At 37.7% G+C, this 18,331-nt stretch overlaps 1 protein-coding gene across 3 annotated transcripts; it reads left to right on the top strand.

Annotated features, from left to right (window-relative positions):
* Nucleotides 1–18,024, top strand: LOC117317313 (NEDD8 ultimate buster 1-like). Of its 3 annotated transcripts, none has more exons than XM_033872102.1 (17): nt 1–134; nt 1,487–1,650; nt 2,259–2,435; nt 3,010–3,168; nt 3,746–3,875; nt 4,575–4,642; nt 7,759–7,865; nt 9,057–9,166; nt 9,476–9,552; nt 11,240–11,347; nt 11,589–11,640; nt 11,831–11,931; nt 14,847–14,935; nt 15,076–15,181; nt 15,697–15,780; nt 16,335–16,497; nt 17,245–18,024. In XM_033872102.1, exons 2-17 carry the CDS (start codon nt 1,507–1,509, stop codon nt 17,403–17,405), a joined length of 1,836 nt encoding a protein of 611 aa, XP_033727993.1. In that variant the 5' UTR covers nt 1–134; nt 1,487–1,506; the 3' UTR covers nt 17,406–18,024. The 3 variants fall into 3 exon arrangements, with proteins under 3 accessions (XP_033727993.1, XP_033727996.1, XP_033727997.1); XM_033872105.1 differs by having other exon boundaries at nt 29–138; XM_033872106.1 differs by having other exon boundaries at nt 38–134; nt 1,503–1,650.
* The last annotated feature ends 307 nt before the right edge of the window (nt 18,025–18,331 follow it).

The raw sequence follows: 18,331 nt of genomic DNA, 5'->3' as shown, positions 1-18,331 counted from the left end.
TCACTTCGGAAAACATTTTGAAGAACCTTGCAAAATCAAAACAATGATGAATCGACCGAAATAGTAGGAATATTACATTGCAATTTTCTTCCTTTATAGAACGTCACTCATACAGAAGCTTGGTGCAGTCAAAAGTAGGTATGGTTTTATTTTAGTTTGTCGATCCCAACACATTTGTATTTGCAAATCCCTAACACTGAGTATTGATATTTTGCAGTCTCAACTTCAACTCATGACTGACGATGAAAAAATTGCTTTTCATTATTTTTCAAAAGTAGATATTTGTAACATGTCATTATATTAAATAAGCACACCATTTTTATTCAAAATAAAAATCGAAGCATTTCACAACGTAGGCATTTGTATAGATCTGGTATATATATACGTACCAGCCAGCGCACTGCCAGCACTCAGCAGGAATAGCAACTACCGTTTTAGAGACTCTAGCTCCAGATCTTGTATGTCTTGGCATATACATGTATACAGTACCTATACGCAAAACCTTCCTCATAAGGGAAAACACTCGCCTAAAGTCCAAACGTGAGGCAGTGTCAAGGGAGTTTGGTTTGGTTTGGTTTATTTTGTTTAACGTCCTATTAACAGCTAAGGTCATTTAAGGACGGCCTCCCGTGCGTGCGACATGTATGCGTGTAGCGAGTGCGTATGTGTGTTTTGGGAGGCTGCGGTATGTTCGTGTTAAGTCTCCTTGTGATAGGCCGGAACTTTTTTCCGATTTAGAGTGCTACCTCACTGAAGCATACTGCCAAGACACCCAGCAGCACACCCCACCCGGTCACATTATACTGACAACAGGCGAACCAGTCGTCCCACTCCTTATTTGCTGAGCGCTAAGCAGGAGCAGCAACTACCATTTTTAAAGACTCTGGTATGTCTCGGCCAGGGGGACAGAACCCAAAGCCTTCCTCACAGGGGCGAACGCTCAACTAAAGGCCAAAAGTGAGGCATTGTCAAGGGAGACATTAGGAAGAAGAAAGTTGTTCAGAAAGAAGAGAAAAGATAAGATCCCATGTTTAGTCGCCTCTTACGATCATGCAATGGGGGCAGCAGGTACAATTCTTACGCCCTACCTGCAGGGCAGTGTCAAGGGAGACATTAGGAAGAAGAAACTTTAGAAATGAGAGAAAAGATATCAAATAAAATATCGATCATGCAATAGAAAATATATCATCAAGACAACATTTGGAGTAAATACAGAAAAATGGTTTCTTCCGAGCTGAATTAAATTTTAAGACCTCAGATGTTGGACACTACTGAGATCCTTTTGGGGTCTATAATCTATATATGAATTAATTAAAGCAAATGATATAAATACGTGAATGTACCATACGTTTTCATAATTAGCTTTGTATGTTTACACAGCAAATTATTAAGTTGAAGTAGCCAGATTTCATTACCGTCTCGAATAGCAATAAGCTGTTTATAATTATTGTATAATGTGTTAAAAATCAATTTCGTATACATGTAGCACCTACAATATACAGAATCATGGGAGACGGAGCAGGTATCGATGGAAATTATGCTCAAGAGCTGCATCAGAAGCATGTAAGGGAACTTTTGAATAAGGAGAAGATAAAACTGTGGCTGCCACCCTACACCAATGAGGATGGTAGCAGAGGGGATTCACCGAAGGTAAAACCCAGCTGAATAGTGAAAGCTTTCAAATTATATGAAAACAGAACAATTGTGAGCAGATCAGGCCCATGCCATTAGCTTCTTATTTTCTTGTTGAGGATAGATTCTTTCCAGCTATTATTTTAAAAAGTTACTCCTAAAAGGGGGGGGGGGTTGAGTGAGGAATAAAGCCTTGTTCAGCTCCATTTGTTATTGCGATATTCCTGAACTATTTACACCCATACAGGGCCGCAACCAGTTTTCATGAAAGAATGCAAGATTTGCCCTTTTTTCAAAATATGATCAACCTGCAGGGAACATTTAAAATAGACATTATATATATCTAGTCCATGAAAAAGTACAATAAATATTAGTTTATCAGTTATGTCACAAAACTCACAAAATATTAACAGGTATTTCAACCAAAGATTTATACGTATACTAGTGGGCAACATTGACAGGACCAGTCATCATGATTTCAAAACTAGCAATCACATAATAGTTTTGGTATCATACTGTATATGGTGATACACAATCAATTTCTACTTAAATACGTGTACATGTAATTCAACATGGTGTTGTTTTTTTGTTGAAAAATAATTGTTCTCCTTTGTGTATGTGAACAGGATCTGATTGCAAGATATGCCCAGGCCTTACAACTGACAGAAGAGATGGTCTCTGAAACTATAGAAAATCTCAGGGTTCACGCTTTACACAAATTAGCAGAACGGGAGAAGTATAAGAAATCAGGACTGGCCTTACTAAAAGTCAAAATGACTGGCCAACCATCGAATGCAGACAAGGTAAAATATATAATAATGATATAATATAATTGTTATCTATTTATAAGTTGATAACCTAAAGAGTATATGGCCTGCATCTTCATGTACAGTAGACCTTTTTGAGCTGCGATGTGACAGAAGGCTTTACTCATGCACTCATTTAATTTGGGGTTAATTGAACTTATCTGAGTTATGATTCTGTCTAGGCAAGATTGTTTATATTGCAGCACATATTCTGAAATACACTGTAGTTCAAAACTGAAAGCCACATAATGAAACCATACATTTCTGTATTGAATGCAATAGGTTTATTTTAAAACCTTTAATCATTTTATTTATATATATCTATAGAATTGCAGAAAGTTATCAATCCAAAGTGACAGCCTTCTTCTCTTTAATGATTTGCTAATTCCATCTGTAATGACGATTACATTACCACAGATCTGTTGGAGAAATTGCAGGGGCGTGAGAAGGGTTAATATACAGTGTTTTTTTAAAAACTTTTTTATAAAAACTCTATAAACCTCAAACTAAACAGATGAAGGAAAGATATTATGTTGTATATTCTATATGAGTACCACAATGTCTTCTGCAGATGCAACACATTTCACTGGAGATTAGCCTTGATGTAGACGGGAAGGAGTTAAGGGACATGTTGTCCCAACAGGTGTCGCTACCGGCTGACCAGCTGAAGCTCATTTGTCAGGGCCGTGTGATAACTAATGAGGGATCTCTCCAATCACAGGGACTGAAGGTATGCAGTGTTGATTTGATTGAAGGCTGCCCGTCTAAAAGTTTTATACTTTTTTCGATTCATATTCCTGTTGATTCTCGGAAGAATTATTTCAAACATATGTCAGTGTGTGGTTCCATCCTGGAAAAGCAGACCATCATCCGGGCTATTAATTGATGCTTTGATCGCTATAACACTATGCTTTATTTTCATGATCATGGAAATGTCACAAGGCAATTGTCCCTGTGACTTGTATTAAATTTATTCTGATCAGCTGAAAACTGGAGCCGGTAACTGATGCAATCATTCAAATTTTGTTTGTATGAATTACGTACCCCAGTTCAATCTTTCTTGTATTTATTTTCAAAATTCGTGCATGAATACACACAAGATATTTGGAGTCATAATAAGAAGTAAGAGATTGAACGAGTAGTTAAATAATGATATTTACTTTGTTAGGTCCAAATGTCTGTTCATGGAAGACCTGATTTTGAAAAAAAAGACGAGCAAAAATAAAAAAAAAAAAAAGTGCTCTGTTATAATTAGAAGACAGCCGACATCATTCATGGTTGATTAAACTTCATTTAAACTTTTTCAGCATGGTTGCCAGATCATGGGGCTCTGCCTTTCTGTGAGTCAAGCCCAGGCTGCTAAACAACAGGAGGATGTGACAAGGATGCTTGACACCCGTAAGGCAGCGGAACTTCTCTCCGACAAGGCGGAGACTGGTAAATGGCCACAACATTATTGTTTATTATGAATTTGTACATAATTACAAAACTGACAAGTTAATTGACTGACTTATTTTAAATCAAGTGCTACTACTAAGTCCAGTAGTGGTCCTGGTAGGTTATACACAACAGCTTAAACCTCAAAAGTCAATGAGGCTCTGTCACTTTGAAAGTCATTAATATGAATATCATGATTACTTTAGACAGAGTGATCTAGATTCCTGCAAAACTGTACAGAAACGGTGAAAAGTTTCAAAGCCTGTACAGCAGAAATAGATTGTGCATTTATCATGAAACTGAAATGGGAAATGTTTGTCAATTACTGTACTTGGCTAAATTAGATTGCTGTAAACGTGCCCATTTTTTTGTGTGCACAAATTTAAAACAAAACTAAAGGAAAACAGATAAGCAGAATAATAAATTAGATTAACGACAATGCTTACCATATAGAACACACTGTAGTTAAAACTACCATTAATGCAATAAAAAAATTGGGAAATTCTTCCAGCTGAAAAATCGCTAAAATAATATTACCGCTGAGATATGTATGCTTACAGTACTGTCAGTGATAATAGAACAAATTATGATACCATTTATTAGATTATTGTGAACAATGATATATCCAGGTGATCCAACATTTTGATGGTGTAAGGCTAAATGTGTTTTGACCACTCATATCAAACATTTCTTTTCTAGATGATTATGACATACAGATAGCTGACCAGTCAGGAAGGCCTCTGGATCTTCCAGCAGCAGAGAAGAAGGTATACATACCAATAACTTAAACATCCCGAAAAATTGCATCCCAAATTCAATTTCTGTCTGTCATACTTCCACAATGATGTTTGTTCCTCCAGATTGTTTCTAGATATGTTTGTGCAGAGACCAACCGTGTATTACTAAATTAATATAGGTCTCTGGTTTGTGCTTGAATGAGACCCAATGTGTTTGTTATAAATAACATTTCCTCAGAAAATCAACGACAGGTTTTTCTCATTTTGTACAAAATTTACCTATAGGATCTAGTTAGGTTTTAGCGCACTCAGTTTTATATGAAGGGAGGTTTTAGCGTACTCAGTTTTATATGAAGGGAGGTTTTAGCGAATTTAGTTTTATATGAAGGGAGGTTTTAGCGCACTCAGTTTTATATGAAGGGAGGTTTTAGCGTACTCAATTTTATATGAAGGGAGGTTTTAGCGCACTCAGTTTTATATGAAGGGAGGTTTTAGCTAACTCAGTTTTATATGAAGGGAGGTTTTAGCTAACTCAGTTTTATATGAAGGGAGGTTTTAGTTAACTCACTATTATATGAAGGGAGGTTTTAGCGACCTCAGTTTTATATGAAGGGAGGTTTTAGCGTACTCAGTTTTATATGAAGGGAGGTTTTAGCGCACTCAGTTTTATATGAAGGGAGGTTTTAGCGTACTCAGTTTTATATGAAGGGAGGTTTTAGCGAACTCAGTTTTATATGAAGGGAGGTTTTAGCTAACTCAGTTTTATATGAAGGGAGGTTTTAGCGTACTCAGTTTTATATGAAGGGAGGATTTAGCGACCTCAGTTTTATATGAAGGGAGGTTTTAGCGTACTCAGTTTTATATGAAGGGAGGTTTTAGCTAACTCAGTTTTATATGAAGGGAGGTTTTAGCGTACTCAGTTTTATATGAAGGGAGGTTTTAGCGTACTCAGTTTTATATGAAGGGAGGTTTTAGCGTACTCAGTTTTATATGAAGGGAGGTTTTAGTGAGGTTTTAGCTAACTCAGTTTTATATGAAGGGAGGTTTTAGCGTACTCAGTTTTATATGAAGGGAGGTTTTAGTGAACTCAGTTTTATATGAAGGGAGGTTTTAGCGTACTCAGTTTTATATGAAGGGAGGTTTTAGTGAACTCAGTTTTATATGAAGGGAGGTTTTAGCGTACTCAGTTTTATTAGCTCACCTGGACCGAAGGCAGAAGGGGATCAGATTTTGCATAAATGGTGGCTCTGACCCCCAAGGGGCCAAAGGGGCGGGGCCTAATGGGGAAATAGAGGTGATTCCTTCAAATCGCTACTAGTCATAAAGTTATGAATGGATTTGAACCCAATTTGGTCAGAAACATCCTTTGGGGAAGGGGAACAGATTTTGCATAAATGGTTACTCTGACCCCCAAGGGGCCAAAGGGGCGGGGCCCATTAGGGGAAATAGAGGTTATTCGCTACTAGTCATAAAGTTATGAATGGATTTGAACCCAATTTGGTCAGAAACATCCTTTAGGAAAGGGGAACAGATTTTGCATAAATGGTGACTCTGACCCCCAAGGGGCCTGAGGGGCGGGGCCCAGTAGGGGAAATTGAGGCAATTCCTTTAAATCGCTACTTGTCATAAAGTTATGAATGGATTTGAACCCAATTTGGTCAGAAACATCCTTTGGGGATGGGGAATAGATTTTGCATAAATGGTGACTCTGACCCCCAAGGGGCCAAAGGGGCGAGGCCTAATGGGGAAATAGAGGTAATTCCTTCAAATTGCTACTTGTCATAAAGTTATGAATGGATTTGAACCCAATTTAGTCAGAAGCATTCTTTGGGGAAGGGGAACAGATTTTGCATAAATGGTGACTTTGACCCCCAAGGGGCCAAAGGGGCGGGGCCCCATATGGGAAATAGAGGTAATTCCTTTAAATCGCTACATTGTACTAGTCATAAAGTTATGAATGGTTTTTAACGCAATTTAGTAAGAAACATCCTTTGGGAAAGGGGAACAGATTTTGCATAAATGGTGACTCTGACCCCAAGGGGCCAAAGGGGCGGGGCCTAATGGGGAAATAGAGGTAATTCCTTCAAATCGCTACTAGTCATAAAGTTATGAATGGATTTGAACCCAATTTGGTCAGAAACATCTTTTAGGAAAGGGGAACAGATTTTGCATAAATGGTGACTCTGACCCCCAAGGGGCCAAAGAGGCAGGGCCTAATGGGGAAATAGAGGTAATTCCTTCAAATCGCTACTAGTCATAAAGTTATGAATGGATTTATACCCAAATTGGTCAGAAACATTCTTATGTGAAGGGGAACAGATTTTGCATAAATGGTGACTCTGACCCCCGAGGGGCCAAAGAGGCGGGGCCCCATATGGGAAATAGAGGTAATTCCTTTAAATCGCTACTAGTCATAAAGTTATGAATGGATTTGAACCCAATTTAATAAGAAACATCTTTTGGGGAAGGGGAGCAGATTTTGCATAAATGGTGACTCTGACCCCCAAGGGGCCAAAGGGGTGGGGCCTAATGGGGAAATAGAGGTAATTCCTTAAAATCACTACTAGTCATAAAGTTATGAATGGATTTGAACCCAATTTGGTAAGAAACATTCTTGGGGGAAGGGGAACAGATTTTGCATAAATGGTGACTCTGACCCCCGAGGGGCAAAAGGGGCGGGGCCCCATATAGGAAATAGAGGTAATTCCTTTAAATCACTACTAGTCATAAAGTTATAAATGCATGTTGTAAACTCAGAGAGTCTGGACTTCATTATTTCTTTAAAGCAGTTGGGATCCCCACGCTATAACCATAAATAGCATTGTTTGAGGTTAACAAACAAAAGGAATTGAACATGAACATTATTTTGACATTTGGTCAAATCCAACCAGGTGAGCGATACAGGCCCCATGGGCCTCTTGTATGAAGGGAGGTTTTAGCGTACTCAGTTTTATATGAAGGGAGGTTTTAGCGTACTCAGTTTTATATGAAGGGAGATTATTGTCCCGTGTTGATTGAGAGACGCCAATAAAACCAAGTGAACAAAAAGCATAGATAATGGTTATGAAAATCTGCTTACTTCCTTTATCTTTGTTATGGGGCAAAGTGGTTTTAACTGAGATGAAATATCATTGATATTTCTACAGGCTCTCACACTAGCGATGACTTTACACGAGAAGGGCAGGGCAGCTCTGAAGAAGAAGGAAGATGGCCGAGCACTACTGCTGTTATTGGAAGCTGATAAGGAATTCAGGTAGGGACCAGTACTATGATAATCCAATGTATGCTGGTCATACGAATGTAGGGGCCCAACTCTTTATCACTAGCCTTCCACCTCAGGGTTGCAAGTTTGAAAACTACGTGGGGCAGTTGCCAGGTACTGACTGCAGGCCGGTGGTTTTTCTCCGGGTATTCCAGCTTTTTCCACTTCCAAAACCTGGCACGTCCTTAAATGACCCTAGCTGTTAATAGGACGTTAAACAAAACAAACCAATCATGTGAATGTAATATGTGGAATTAATCTTTCTGTCCCTTCATCTCCCAGGCAGCCATCTTTGATGTTGACCATTTTTGTGTCGCCTTAAAAAAGCAGGTGACATATAGGTATCACTATGTCGTCAGCGGGGGCGTCCACACAGAGGTTTCCGTTTGATAACTCAAGTTTCCTTTGGCGGATCAAGTTTCCTTTGGCGGATCAAAGTTAAACTTCATGCAGATCTTTCTTACCACAAGTGCTTGCTTGGGATTGCTTTTCAGGTCCGAAGGTCAAGTGTCAAGGTCACTGTTACTAAGAATAGAAAATCTGTTTCCATGCAACACATCCACTTCTGTGGAATTCTTGTTGTTGTCACTGTTTGTTATAAAGTACTGGAAGGATCACAGCTACTTCCTTATAAAATACTGTAGATGGACTATTTTGGTGTTCTCAAATTTTAGCGAATCATAATTGAACCAATGTGTGCAATGATGATCTTAGCATACCTTGGTAGTCAAATTATATTAGGTATAATTAGTACAGTCACCACAAATGGTGAAGGAATACAACTTATTGACTTGTGCCCTGTCTGGGTCTTGAACTCATAATCTATGGCATTTGATTATCTAGCTAGAAATACCTGCAGCTTATACCACTGCACCACATCCAAGCTCTTAAAAAATAACTTTTCAATGGTGCAGTGATCATGATGGTCAGCTTGATTCCCTGACATGATCATACTGACAAATTGGCAGATGAATACCTGGATCATGATGTACTTGTATATGTTCTCTACTGAATACTGATAGCGTAGATGTGAATATTTTTATGCAAATTTTTACAAATTGGAGAATTAATGAATTGGCACTTTAACAATGTAATAATAAATTGTAATTGCTACTGTATCCTCCTTTTCATATCATAGTATAATTGCAGCCATGTATATTTCTTTTCCTTTTTTTTTCCCAGAAAGTGTCGAGCAGACATCTTGAATGCTGTAGACAATTATGCTGTCCTGTGTCTAGATATTGTTTGGTGTTATCTCTGTCTTAAAAATGTTGAGGACTTACCCGACGCAGGTAAAAATCTTAAAATGTTAAAGATAGACTAATCACTTGATGTATGTTAAGTCATTTAATACTGTTTTATTTGTTATATATTATAAAAGAGTGGCCAACTTACCTAAATCTGTTAGAGCATCTTGGTACTAGATCGCTAAAAATAAAACCTGATTTTTCATTCCATTTTGATCAGAAATAAAAAAAATTCACTATTGGATTTTCGGGCCCTTAAATATTTTTTTTAGACCTTTTCACCAGGTTACGGTTTAGAATGCCTTTTCCAATCTCTCAGTACCTCAGAACATTAATTTGTGTTTTGTTTTTTAGCCAGTCGGCTGCATGCCAGTGAGGAATGTTTTCAGAGGACTTACGGCAACAACATGGAGAGACTGCTAGCTGTAAAGGTAGGTGTTGGGATTTTATAGTGCAATAAGTATTTCTGGGTTTTAAATTCAGAGAAAGTGTCCTTTGATCAAATAATTGATTATGATATATATATATATATGTGTGTACCATGCACTATAATGTTGGATAGAACTTGTAGAAATAAGAATATCTAAACCCTGGACTAATGGCATAACAAAATAAATTATATAAATGTGCATGTATTACTCTTTCAACACCACACACAATATGTGCCTCAAAACGTTGGTTTACCTGGTTTGTTTTTAGCCCACCATCATCTTAGATTTTGAGAATTGAAGTTTGTTATCACCATTTCTTGAAAAGTACTGGAGAGGTATTCCTCAAACTTCATGTAAAGGTTCCCCTTTGTCCCTAGATGTGCCAATTCAATTTAGATGTTTGATTAGAAAAACAAAATGGCCCACTGGGAGCCATCTTTGATTTTGAGAATTGAAGTGTTTTATAAAGCTATTTCTTAAAAATAAAAAGCACTGGAGAGATATTCCTCAAACTTCATGTGAATGTTCCCCTTGGTCACTAGTTGTGTCAGTTCAATTTAGATTTTTGATTAGAAAAACAAAAAGAAGATCAGTCTGACATAGAACCAGTAAAGATGATTCATTGGTGAGCGACAATTGTGTTGTAGGGAGGTTCTGGGACCGAGCTTGCCCTGTTTATGAGGTTACATTGTGTTGTAGGGAGGTTCTGGGACCGAGCTTGCCCTGTTTATGAGGTTACATTGTGTTGTAGGGAGGTTCTGGGACCGAGCTTGCCCTGTTTATGAGGTTACGTTGTGTTGTAGGGAGGTTCTGGGACCGAGCTTGCCCTGTTTATGAGGTTACATTGTGTTGAAGGGAGGTTCTGGGACCGAGCTTGCCCTGTTTATGAGGTTACGTTGTATTGTAGGGAGGTTCTGGGACCGAGCTTGCCCTGTTTATTAGGTTACATTGTGTTGTAGGGAGGTTCTGGGACCGAGCTTGCCCTGTTTATGAGGTTACATTGTGTTGTAGGGAGGTTCTGGGACCGAGCTTGCCCTGTTTATTAGGTTACATTGTGTTGTAGGGAGGTTCTGGGACCGAGCTTGCCCTGTTTATGAGGTTACATTGTGTTGTAGGGAGGTTCTGGGACCGAGCTTGCCCTGTTTATGAGGTTACATTGTGTTGTAGGGAGGTTCTGGGACCGAGCTTGCCCTGTTTATGAGGTTACATTGTGTTGTAGGGAGGTTCTGGGACCGAGCTTGCCCTGTTTATGAGGTTACGTTGTGTTGTAGGGAGGTTCTGGGACCGAGCTTGCCCTGTTTATGAGGTTACATTGTGTTGAAGGGAGGTTCTGGGACCGAGCTTGCCCTGTTTATGAGGTTACGTTGTATTGTAGGGAGGTTCTGGGACCGAGCTTGCCCTGTTTATTAGGTTACATTGTGTTGTAGGGAGGTTCTGGGACCGAGCTTGCCCTGTTTATGAGGTTACATTGTGTTGTAGGGAGGTTCTGGGACCGAGCTTGCCCTGTTTATTAGGTTACATTGTGTTGTAGGGAGGTTCTGGGACCGAGCTTGCCCTGTTTATTAGGTTACATTGTGTTGTAGGGAGGTTCTGGGACCGAGCTTGCCCTGTTTATGAGGTTACGTTGTGTTGTAGGGAGGTTCTGGGACCGAGCTTGTCCTGTTTATGAGGTTACATTGTGTTGTAGGGAGGTTCTGGGACCGAGCTTGCCCTGTTTATGAGGTTACACCTTCTGCAGGGTATAGTGGCCTTCCACCAACACGAGATTCAGGAAGCCAACAGATTACTTGGGAAGGTAGTGTGAAGTATTACTTCATTTATATATTGTTATCTATGTTATTTAATTTACTATATATCAATTGCATTTTATAAACACAATACCCCTTAATCAGTGAACCTTTTAACCTTGATCACAAAAACAATTACAAATTGAAATTTCTTGACCACAAGTATCTTTAAGCACTGGATATCTTGAGAAAATGTTGTCTTGAAGGACTTGTAATCTAGAACATTTTTGCTCATTCTGTTTTCTTCAGGCTGAAGAAGAGCTACAAAGGTTGACTGTTGATGGAGACAAACTAACTCAAGGTAGAACTTTTAAAGAAATTGTTATTGGTACCTCAAGTCAGTTTACCGTGAAAGCTTGTGTTTCTTCAAGTTTTAGCTGACAAACATAAAAGGCAAATGAGCTTTAATAAAAATAGCTGCATTAGAACCAGATTGAAGTTTACAGAATTGGTATGAATCATACAGGCCTATTTTGTTTTCGGTATTGCAGTGATACAGATGGGTTTCAAGGAGAGGGAAGGACGATTAGCTCTTAGAGTAACCAATGGAAATGTGGAGGCTTCAGTCCAGTACATCATGAAAAAGCGTGAGGTAAAATATCCACTTAATTAGGAAATTATCGCAAACTTCGGTAACCGTTTAGGTAAATGGGCATCTTGTAGAAATATTCCTAGTTTTCTATGGCTTCCTTTGCTGCCTTATTCTGTAAATGTCCAAACTCAGCATTTAGTTTGTTTGATCCATATAACCAATAAGTGGGATTTTTAGCCTTCCATCATCTGGACTATTCTAATTGCCCTGTGTCTGTGGTCCGTCTGTGGTCTGTCTGACGATAAGCAATCCTTGTTATGGCTATTTCATGAAAAGTTCCTCAAACTTCATGTGTAGGTTCCCTTTGGTCCCTAGTTGTGCCATTTGTATATACAAAATATCCAACACAAGGCAATCTTGGAATTTGAGAATTGAAATTTGTTATCGCTATATCTCAGAAAGTAATGAAGGGATATTTCTCAAATTTCATATGTAGGTTCCCCTTGGTCCCTCATATTGCATTTTGGGACCAATCCGAAAACAACATGGCCGACAGACAGCCATTATCGCTAAATCTCAAATTTCATATATAGGTTCCCCTTGTTTGAAAAGTACTGGAGGGCTGTTTCTCAATTTACACAGATTAGTAAGGGGAAGGGAAAAATAGAGAGAAGATCAATCTGACATGGAACCTATAAAGATCATTCAATGGTGGGCGTCAAGATCCCTCTGGGATCTCTTGCTTGAATTGAAAATTGTTATCAGTATGTCAGAAAGTTCTTCTTAGATATGTCTCAGACTTCTTATATAGGATTCCTCATGTTATCAAGTGATTAAGAGATAGGAAAGAAGGCAGTAGAGAAAAGGTCAGTCTTTCATAGGGCAGAAAAAAATCATTCAATGGTTTGCACCAAGGGCCTGATCGTTTATGAGGACAAACTTGTTTGTCAGTTTTTTAATGTAATATTTCAAACTATATCTTAAAGGACCTGCAAATGTTAATACAGGCCCTGGCATCTCTGCCAAGGCTCGCCAGGTATATCTTCATTTCATTAACGAACAACACCGGTCCAACTGGACCAACCGTTTGGACTGCAAAAACGAAAATGTCCCAAGACTCTTGGATCTCTTATGATGCCCTGCCGCAAGTGTTCTTTCTCATTAACAATGTATTACTAACCTTGTCCTTCTCGAACGTTATGAACACATTCAGCAAGCTAGGTCATTGTTTTGTATGATTTTTAGGTCACCTGAGACGAAGTCTCAAGTGACCTATTCTAATCGCCTTTTGTCCGTCGTCGTCCGTCGTCCGTCGTGCGTCGTGCGTCCGTAAACTTTTTACATTTTGGACTTCTTCTCCAAAACCACTTAACAAAATTCAATGAAATTTGGCAGAAAGTTTCTATGGCTGAAGGTCAACCAAAATTGTGAATTATATGGTCCCCAGCCCCCAGGGGCCTGAGGGGTGGGGCCAAAAAGGGTCAAATTGACTAAAACTTCAAAAATCTTCTTCTCTACTCTCAGATATGGTAGAATCAAATACTCTGCATAGATGGAACGGTCTTAAGGTGCTTTACCAAAATTGTGAATTTCATAACCCTGGGGTCTCATGTTTGCCCCTGGGGAGGGGGTAAACTTTACTATAGTTTATATAGGGAAATCACATTTTTGACTATTATTTGTTGGATTTCTATTGGAATTCATTCTAACTTGGTTCAAATTATCAGCATGGGATTACAGTTTGAAATTATGTACATGTTGGCCCTGGTTGACCCCCAGGGGCTGGTGGGCGGGGCCAAAAAGGGTCAAATTGACTGAAATTTCAAAAATCTTCTTCTCTACTCTCAGATATGTTAGAATCAAATACTCTTCATAGATGGAAGGCTCTTCAGGTTCTTTACCAAAATTGTGAATTTCATGACCCTGGGGTCTCACGTTTGCCCCTGGGGAGGGGGTAAACTTTACTATAGTTTATATAGGGAAATCACATTTTTGACTATTATTTGTTGGATTTGTATTGGAATTCATTCTAACTTGGTTCAAATTATCAGCATTGGATTACAGTTTGAAGTTATGTACATGTTGGCCCTGGTTGACTCCCAGGGGCTGGTGGGCGGGGCCAAAAAGGGTCAAATTGAATGAAATTTCAAAAATCTTTCTCTATACTCTCAGATATGTTAGAATCAAATACTCTGCATAGATGAAGGGGTCTTATGGTGCTTTACCAAAATTGTGAATTTCATGACCCTGGGGTCTCACGTTTGCCCCTGGGGAGGGGGTAAACTTTACTATAGTTTATATAGGGAAATCACATTTTTGACTATTATTTGTTGGATTTGTATTGGAATTCATTCTAACTTGTATCAAATTATCAGCATGGGATGACACTTTGATGGTATGTACATGTTGGCCCTGGTTGACCCCCAGGGGCTGGTGGCCGGGGCCAAAAAGGGTCAAATTGACTAAAATTTCAAAAATCTTCTTCCCTACTCTCAGATATGGTAGAATCAAATACTCTTCATAGATGGAAGGGTCTTAAGGTGCTTTACCAAAATTGTGAATTTCATGACCCTGGGGTCTCACGTTTGCCCCTGGGGAGGGGGTAAACTTTACTATAGTTTATATAGGGAAATCACATTTTTGACTATTATTTGTTGGATTTCTATTGGAATTCATTCTAACTTGGTTCAAATTATCCTCATGGGATTACAGTTTGATGTTATGTACATGTTGGCCCTAGTTGACCCCCAGGGGCTGGTGGGCGGGGCCAAAAAGGGTCAAATTGACTGAAATTTCAAAAATCTTCTTATCTACTACATGTATATGTTAGAATCAAATACTCTTCATAGACTGACCCCATTAGGACTGATGGGTGGGGCCAAAAAGGGTCAATTTAGTTGGCCGAAATATTTCAAATCTCAGGTGACCGTTGGGCCTCTTGTTTTTAAACAAATGTGATGTTTAATTTGTTTCAGGAGAAAAAGGAAATAGCTGAAAAAGTGGAAGAGGAGAGACGGAAGAAAAAAATACAAAAAAGATTAGGGTCAACTGCAAAGGGGGATAAGTATGTGTTTTAGCCCTAAATTAGTAAAAAAATCCCTTAAATTTGCCTTGTTTTTGTCAAAAAGTACTGGGGATTCTGTCTGTCTTAAGAATCTTCATTTCTGGAAGACCTATTGTCATGATATTCACACTTTGTTACAGAGTAAATGTGGACACCTATGAGATGTTACTGTCCATGGGCTTCAGGAATGGGGCGTCTGCGGAGGCACTTCGCCAAGCCAATAACGACCTTAGCTTAGCCTTAGAGGTGCGTCATCTTACAACATGATACGCTAGAGAAAACATGAGTCTGTAACACACTGGTTTGTTAGAATCTGCTTCCATTGGAACTACTTGTAACTTATTATATATCAATACAGGTGTTAAACACTAAAAGATAAAAAATAATATTGATATTGTTGTTTCTGTATTATCACCTGAACCCTTAGTCCACGGGTTGCTCATACCTCTGAAATATTCTAGATCATTACCCCGTAACTATGATACAATTGCTTAAGTTTGCCCTGAATGACTCCAATTATTGATAGGCCCTTAAACAATAAAATACATACAATTGTTGGGCATGACAAGACAATCAAAATTATACTATCATACTTGGTTTCCAGGTCTCTCATGTCCCTGTCAACCTAGCTTCATTGTCACATAGTTGAGATCTTCAATGAAAATGTTTTTTGCTGTGACTGATTTAATGTCTAGCTGAATGATCTTAACAGGTCAAATGGACCTTTTGTTTTCTATTCCTGGTAATGGATTCCATTTCAGGTGCTACAGAACCATCCTGAACTGTTAGATCTGCCCGACCCCAGCAGTTCCTCGGTACCTATCACAGACGACATGCTCGCTCAGGTAAACTCTGACTTTGGGAGAACCCAAATCTTGGCTGTATTTGTTTGGTCATGTAAATTTAATTTAAAAAAATGCTCAGGTTCTGTTTTATTTCAGTTCCAGTTAAAATGTTATAGCTTTAATATTCAATAAAGATGTGAGTATGTTATTAAAGGGTGGTTATGGTCCTATGAATGTATTACTGATAGCTTGTCAGCAGTAGCAATGCACAGTCTAGCTAGATCTTGAAACCATTTGTAAATAACACAGTTATCTCCCTTTGAACACTGACACAGAAGCATGAAGTATATTTATGACCTGAGTTATGAAGTATGTGGACATTTTGACATGAAATGAATATCAGAAAACTTTTGCTGTGATAGAAAAAAATGATTGAGAATACTGATATGCATACATACACCATACATACTTTTTTCTGGTGAAATTTCATGCTATAATTGTGACAAACAGTCTATTCTCTCACTTAATTACAATATGCATGTACTTACAATTACCTGTATGTTTTAGCTGTTACAATCTGGAGAATTTCCCATTTTATGTGATTATAACTGTAGGTAATATCGATGGGATTTGAGAGTGATATGGCAAGAAATGCTCTGCAGAAACACAGCGGCAGTATTGAGAGGGCAATAGAAGATTTGATCAAATCTGGAGGTGTGATAGCGAGTCCCAATGGCGAATCATCTTCTTCAGCATCTTCATCATCATCATCTGGAGGTATGTAGTATTACAGGCATGAACGGATGGTTTGTTAAATTACTGATTTTAAATCTATTTAGCATACAAGGAACATTGTTACAGGGGTTGGATAATAGAATTACCCTTATGATTACTAAAAATGATCAGAACTACATTTAAAAGATATACAAAGTGTGGGATTATAATGATATTTTGGTATGTTTTAGTTAAAAACCTACAACAATCAATTTTAAAAATCCAATTGTAAAAATAAAATTGTAAAATTCCAAATATGAGGCCTACATGGTCAGTAGTCTCCCTTTGATGAATGTCGAGCTATCAAAGTTGTTGAAATTAAATTGTAAAAATTTCTAAATATTTTTTGTTCATTGTATTACTGATACTTAAACCAGTTTTAGTTCACCTGTACAGTATGACCTCTCCTCAAATTTGCTCAAATAAATTACATTGACCTAGTTTTGAAAAAAGATTAAATGCGTGTATTTCGTCATTTTGTAATCCACGCAATGACTGAACTGAAATTTGAATGTCACATGAATACAACATCGGTATCTATATTATATCTTCATTGTTACTGGTAATTTATCTAAATATGAGTTGTTAATTTGCCTTGTTTTGAACACAACTCTCATTCAATAAAAATATACCTATTTAATACCATTAATTAAAGAACATCAGTGTTTCGGCTGTTTTGGGAAATCGTGACATCACAAGACATATTACGTCATTAATATTGCTGTTGACGTTTTCATTTTTCGTCATCAGCTACTTCACCATATGAAGATAGCAGGAAACAGAAAGAGGTCCTTGACGATCTTGTGTCGGACATTGCCAAAGACGAAGATGACTACCTAGATTTAACGCTACATGATGAAGCCGAGTTCTTGAACCAATATAAAACCCTGCTGGAGAGTATTAAAAGCTGACATTTATATGTGTGATGTTCCTGTTACAGTCTTCAAATTGACATTTTATAATTTACCATGAGATGTGGTAGTACATTTATAAGGGTGTGATATATAATACCATATTTGACCAAATAACTGCAAAAGCAAATACGAGATGTGCTTAATAACACAAGCAAAGTGTTAAAGAGAAATCAAAATATATTTTAGAGAAAGAATATCTTTAAAGCTATTTTGGATTATCTTTCCCCAAAGAATTATCAGGCTGAATTGATACATTAGTAAAGTAAGCAATCGTTTTATGGACTTTAATGTAGCCCAGCCTCCTTCTCTTTCTCAGAAAAGATAGAGGTGAACCAATGTGTGTATTATATCGGGTACGGTAATGTGAATGTTGTGACATTTGAAACTGTCTCACAGATTTTGAATTTTTTTTTTTTAAATAATTGTTGAAAAATACATTTAATTAGTAGTTGATTTCTTTAAAAATGTGTCTTTTTATATAGAATTTCACAGAAAGTACTTGTTACATTATGTACATGTAAACAGAAATATATTTTAACTTATTAATTGAAATGTTTAATATTTTTATCAATATTAAATTGTTACTGTGGCATACAGATTAAAATATACAGTTCTATCTTATATTTTTTTTTTTTTTTTTACTTGATACTTTTAAAGATGTTGATTAATGACTTACCAGTAATTTGACTATGAACAATATATAATTGAAATCAGAAGAGAAAATTCTCCCTAAGGAGAAATTCTTTAAGAACCAACGTCCTGCAGAGTTCAAAAAGATGCTTTGTTTCATCGCTTGGTTAATAACAAAATGGAGCCATTGATAAGAAATTATTCAGATGTCAATATTTTATAATTAGGATCAATTTGACTTCTGATGTTAGGATAATTAAACATCAAGGTGATTATCTTTAATTAACGCTTAT

Source organism: Pecten maximus, chromosome 19 (genome assembly GCF_902652985.1).
Source record: "Pecten maximus chromosome 19, xPecMax1.1, whole genome shotgun sequence".
In the NCBI taxonomy this organism is placed as follows: domain Eukaryota; kingdom Metazoa; phylum Mollusca; class Bivalvia; order Pectinida; family Pectinidae; genus Pecten; species Pecten maximus.
The sequence above is the reverse complement of the archived record's forward strand: the minus strand, read 5'-3'. Positions and strand labels throughout refer to the sequence as shown.

Excerpts from the sequence above, each read along its gene's own strand:
- LOC117317313 (XM_033872102.1), top strand. The coding sequence starts at position 1,507 with ATGGGAGACGGAGCAGGTATCGATGGAAATTATGCTCAAGAGCTGCAT. Across the intron at positions 9,553-11,239 it reads AGAGACTGCTAGCTGTAAAG|GGAGGTTCTGGGACCGAGCT; the intron begins GTAGGTGTTGGG and ends ATTGTGTTGTAG. Across the intron at positions 16,498-17,244 it reads TTCATCATCATCATCTGGAG|CTACTTCACCATATGAAGAT; the intron begins GTATGTAGTATT and ends TTTCGTCATCAG.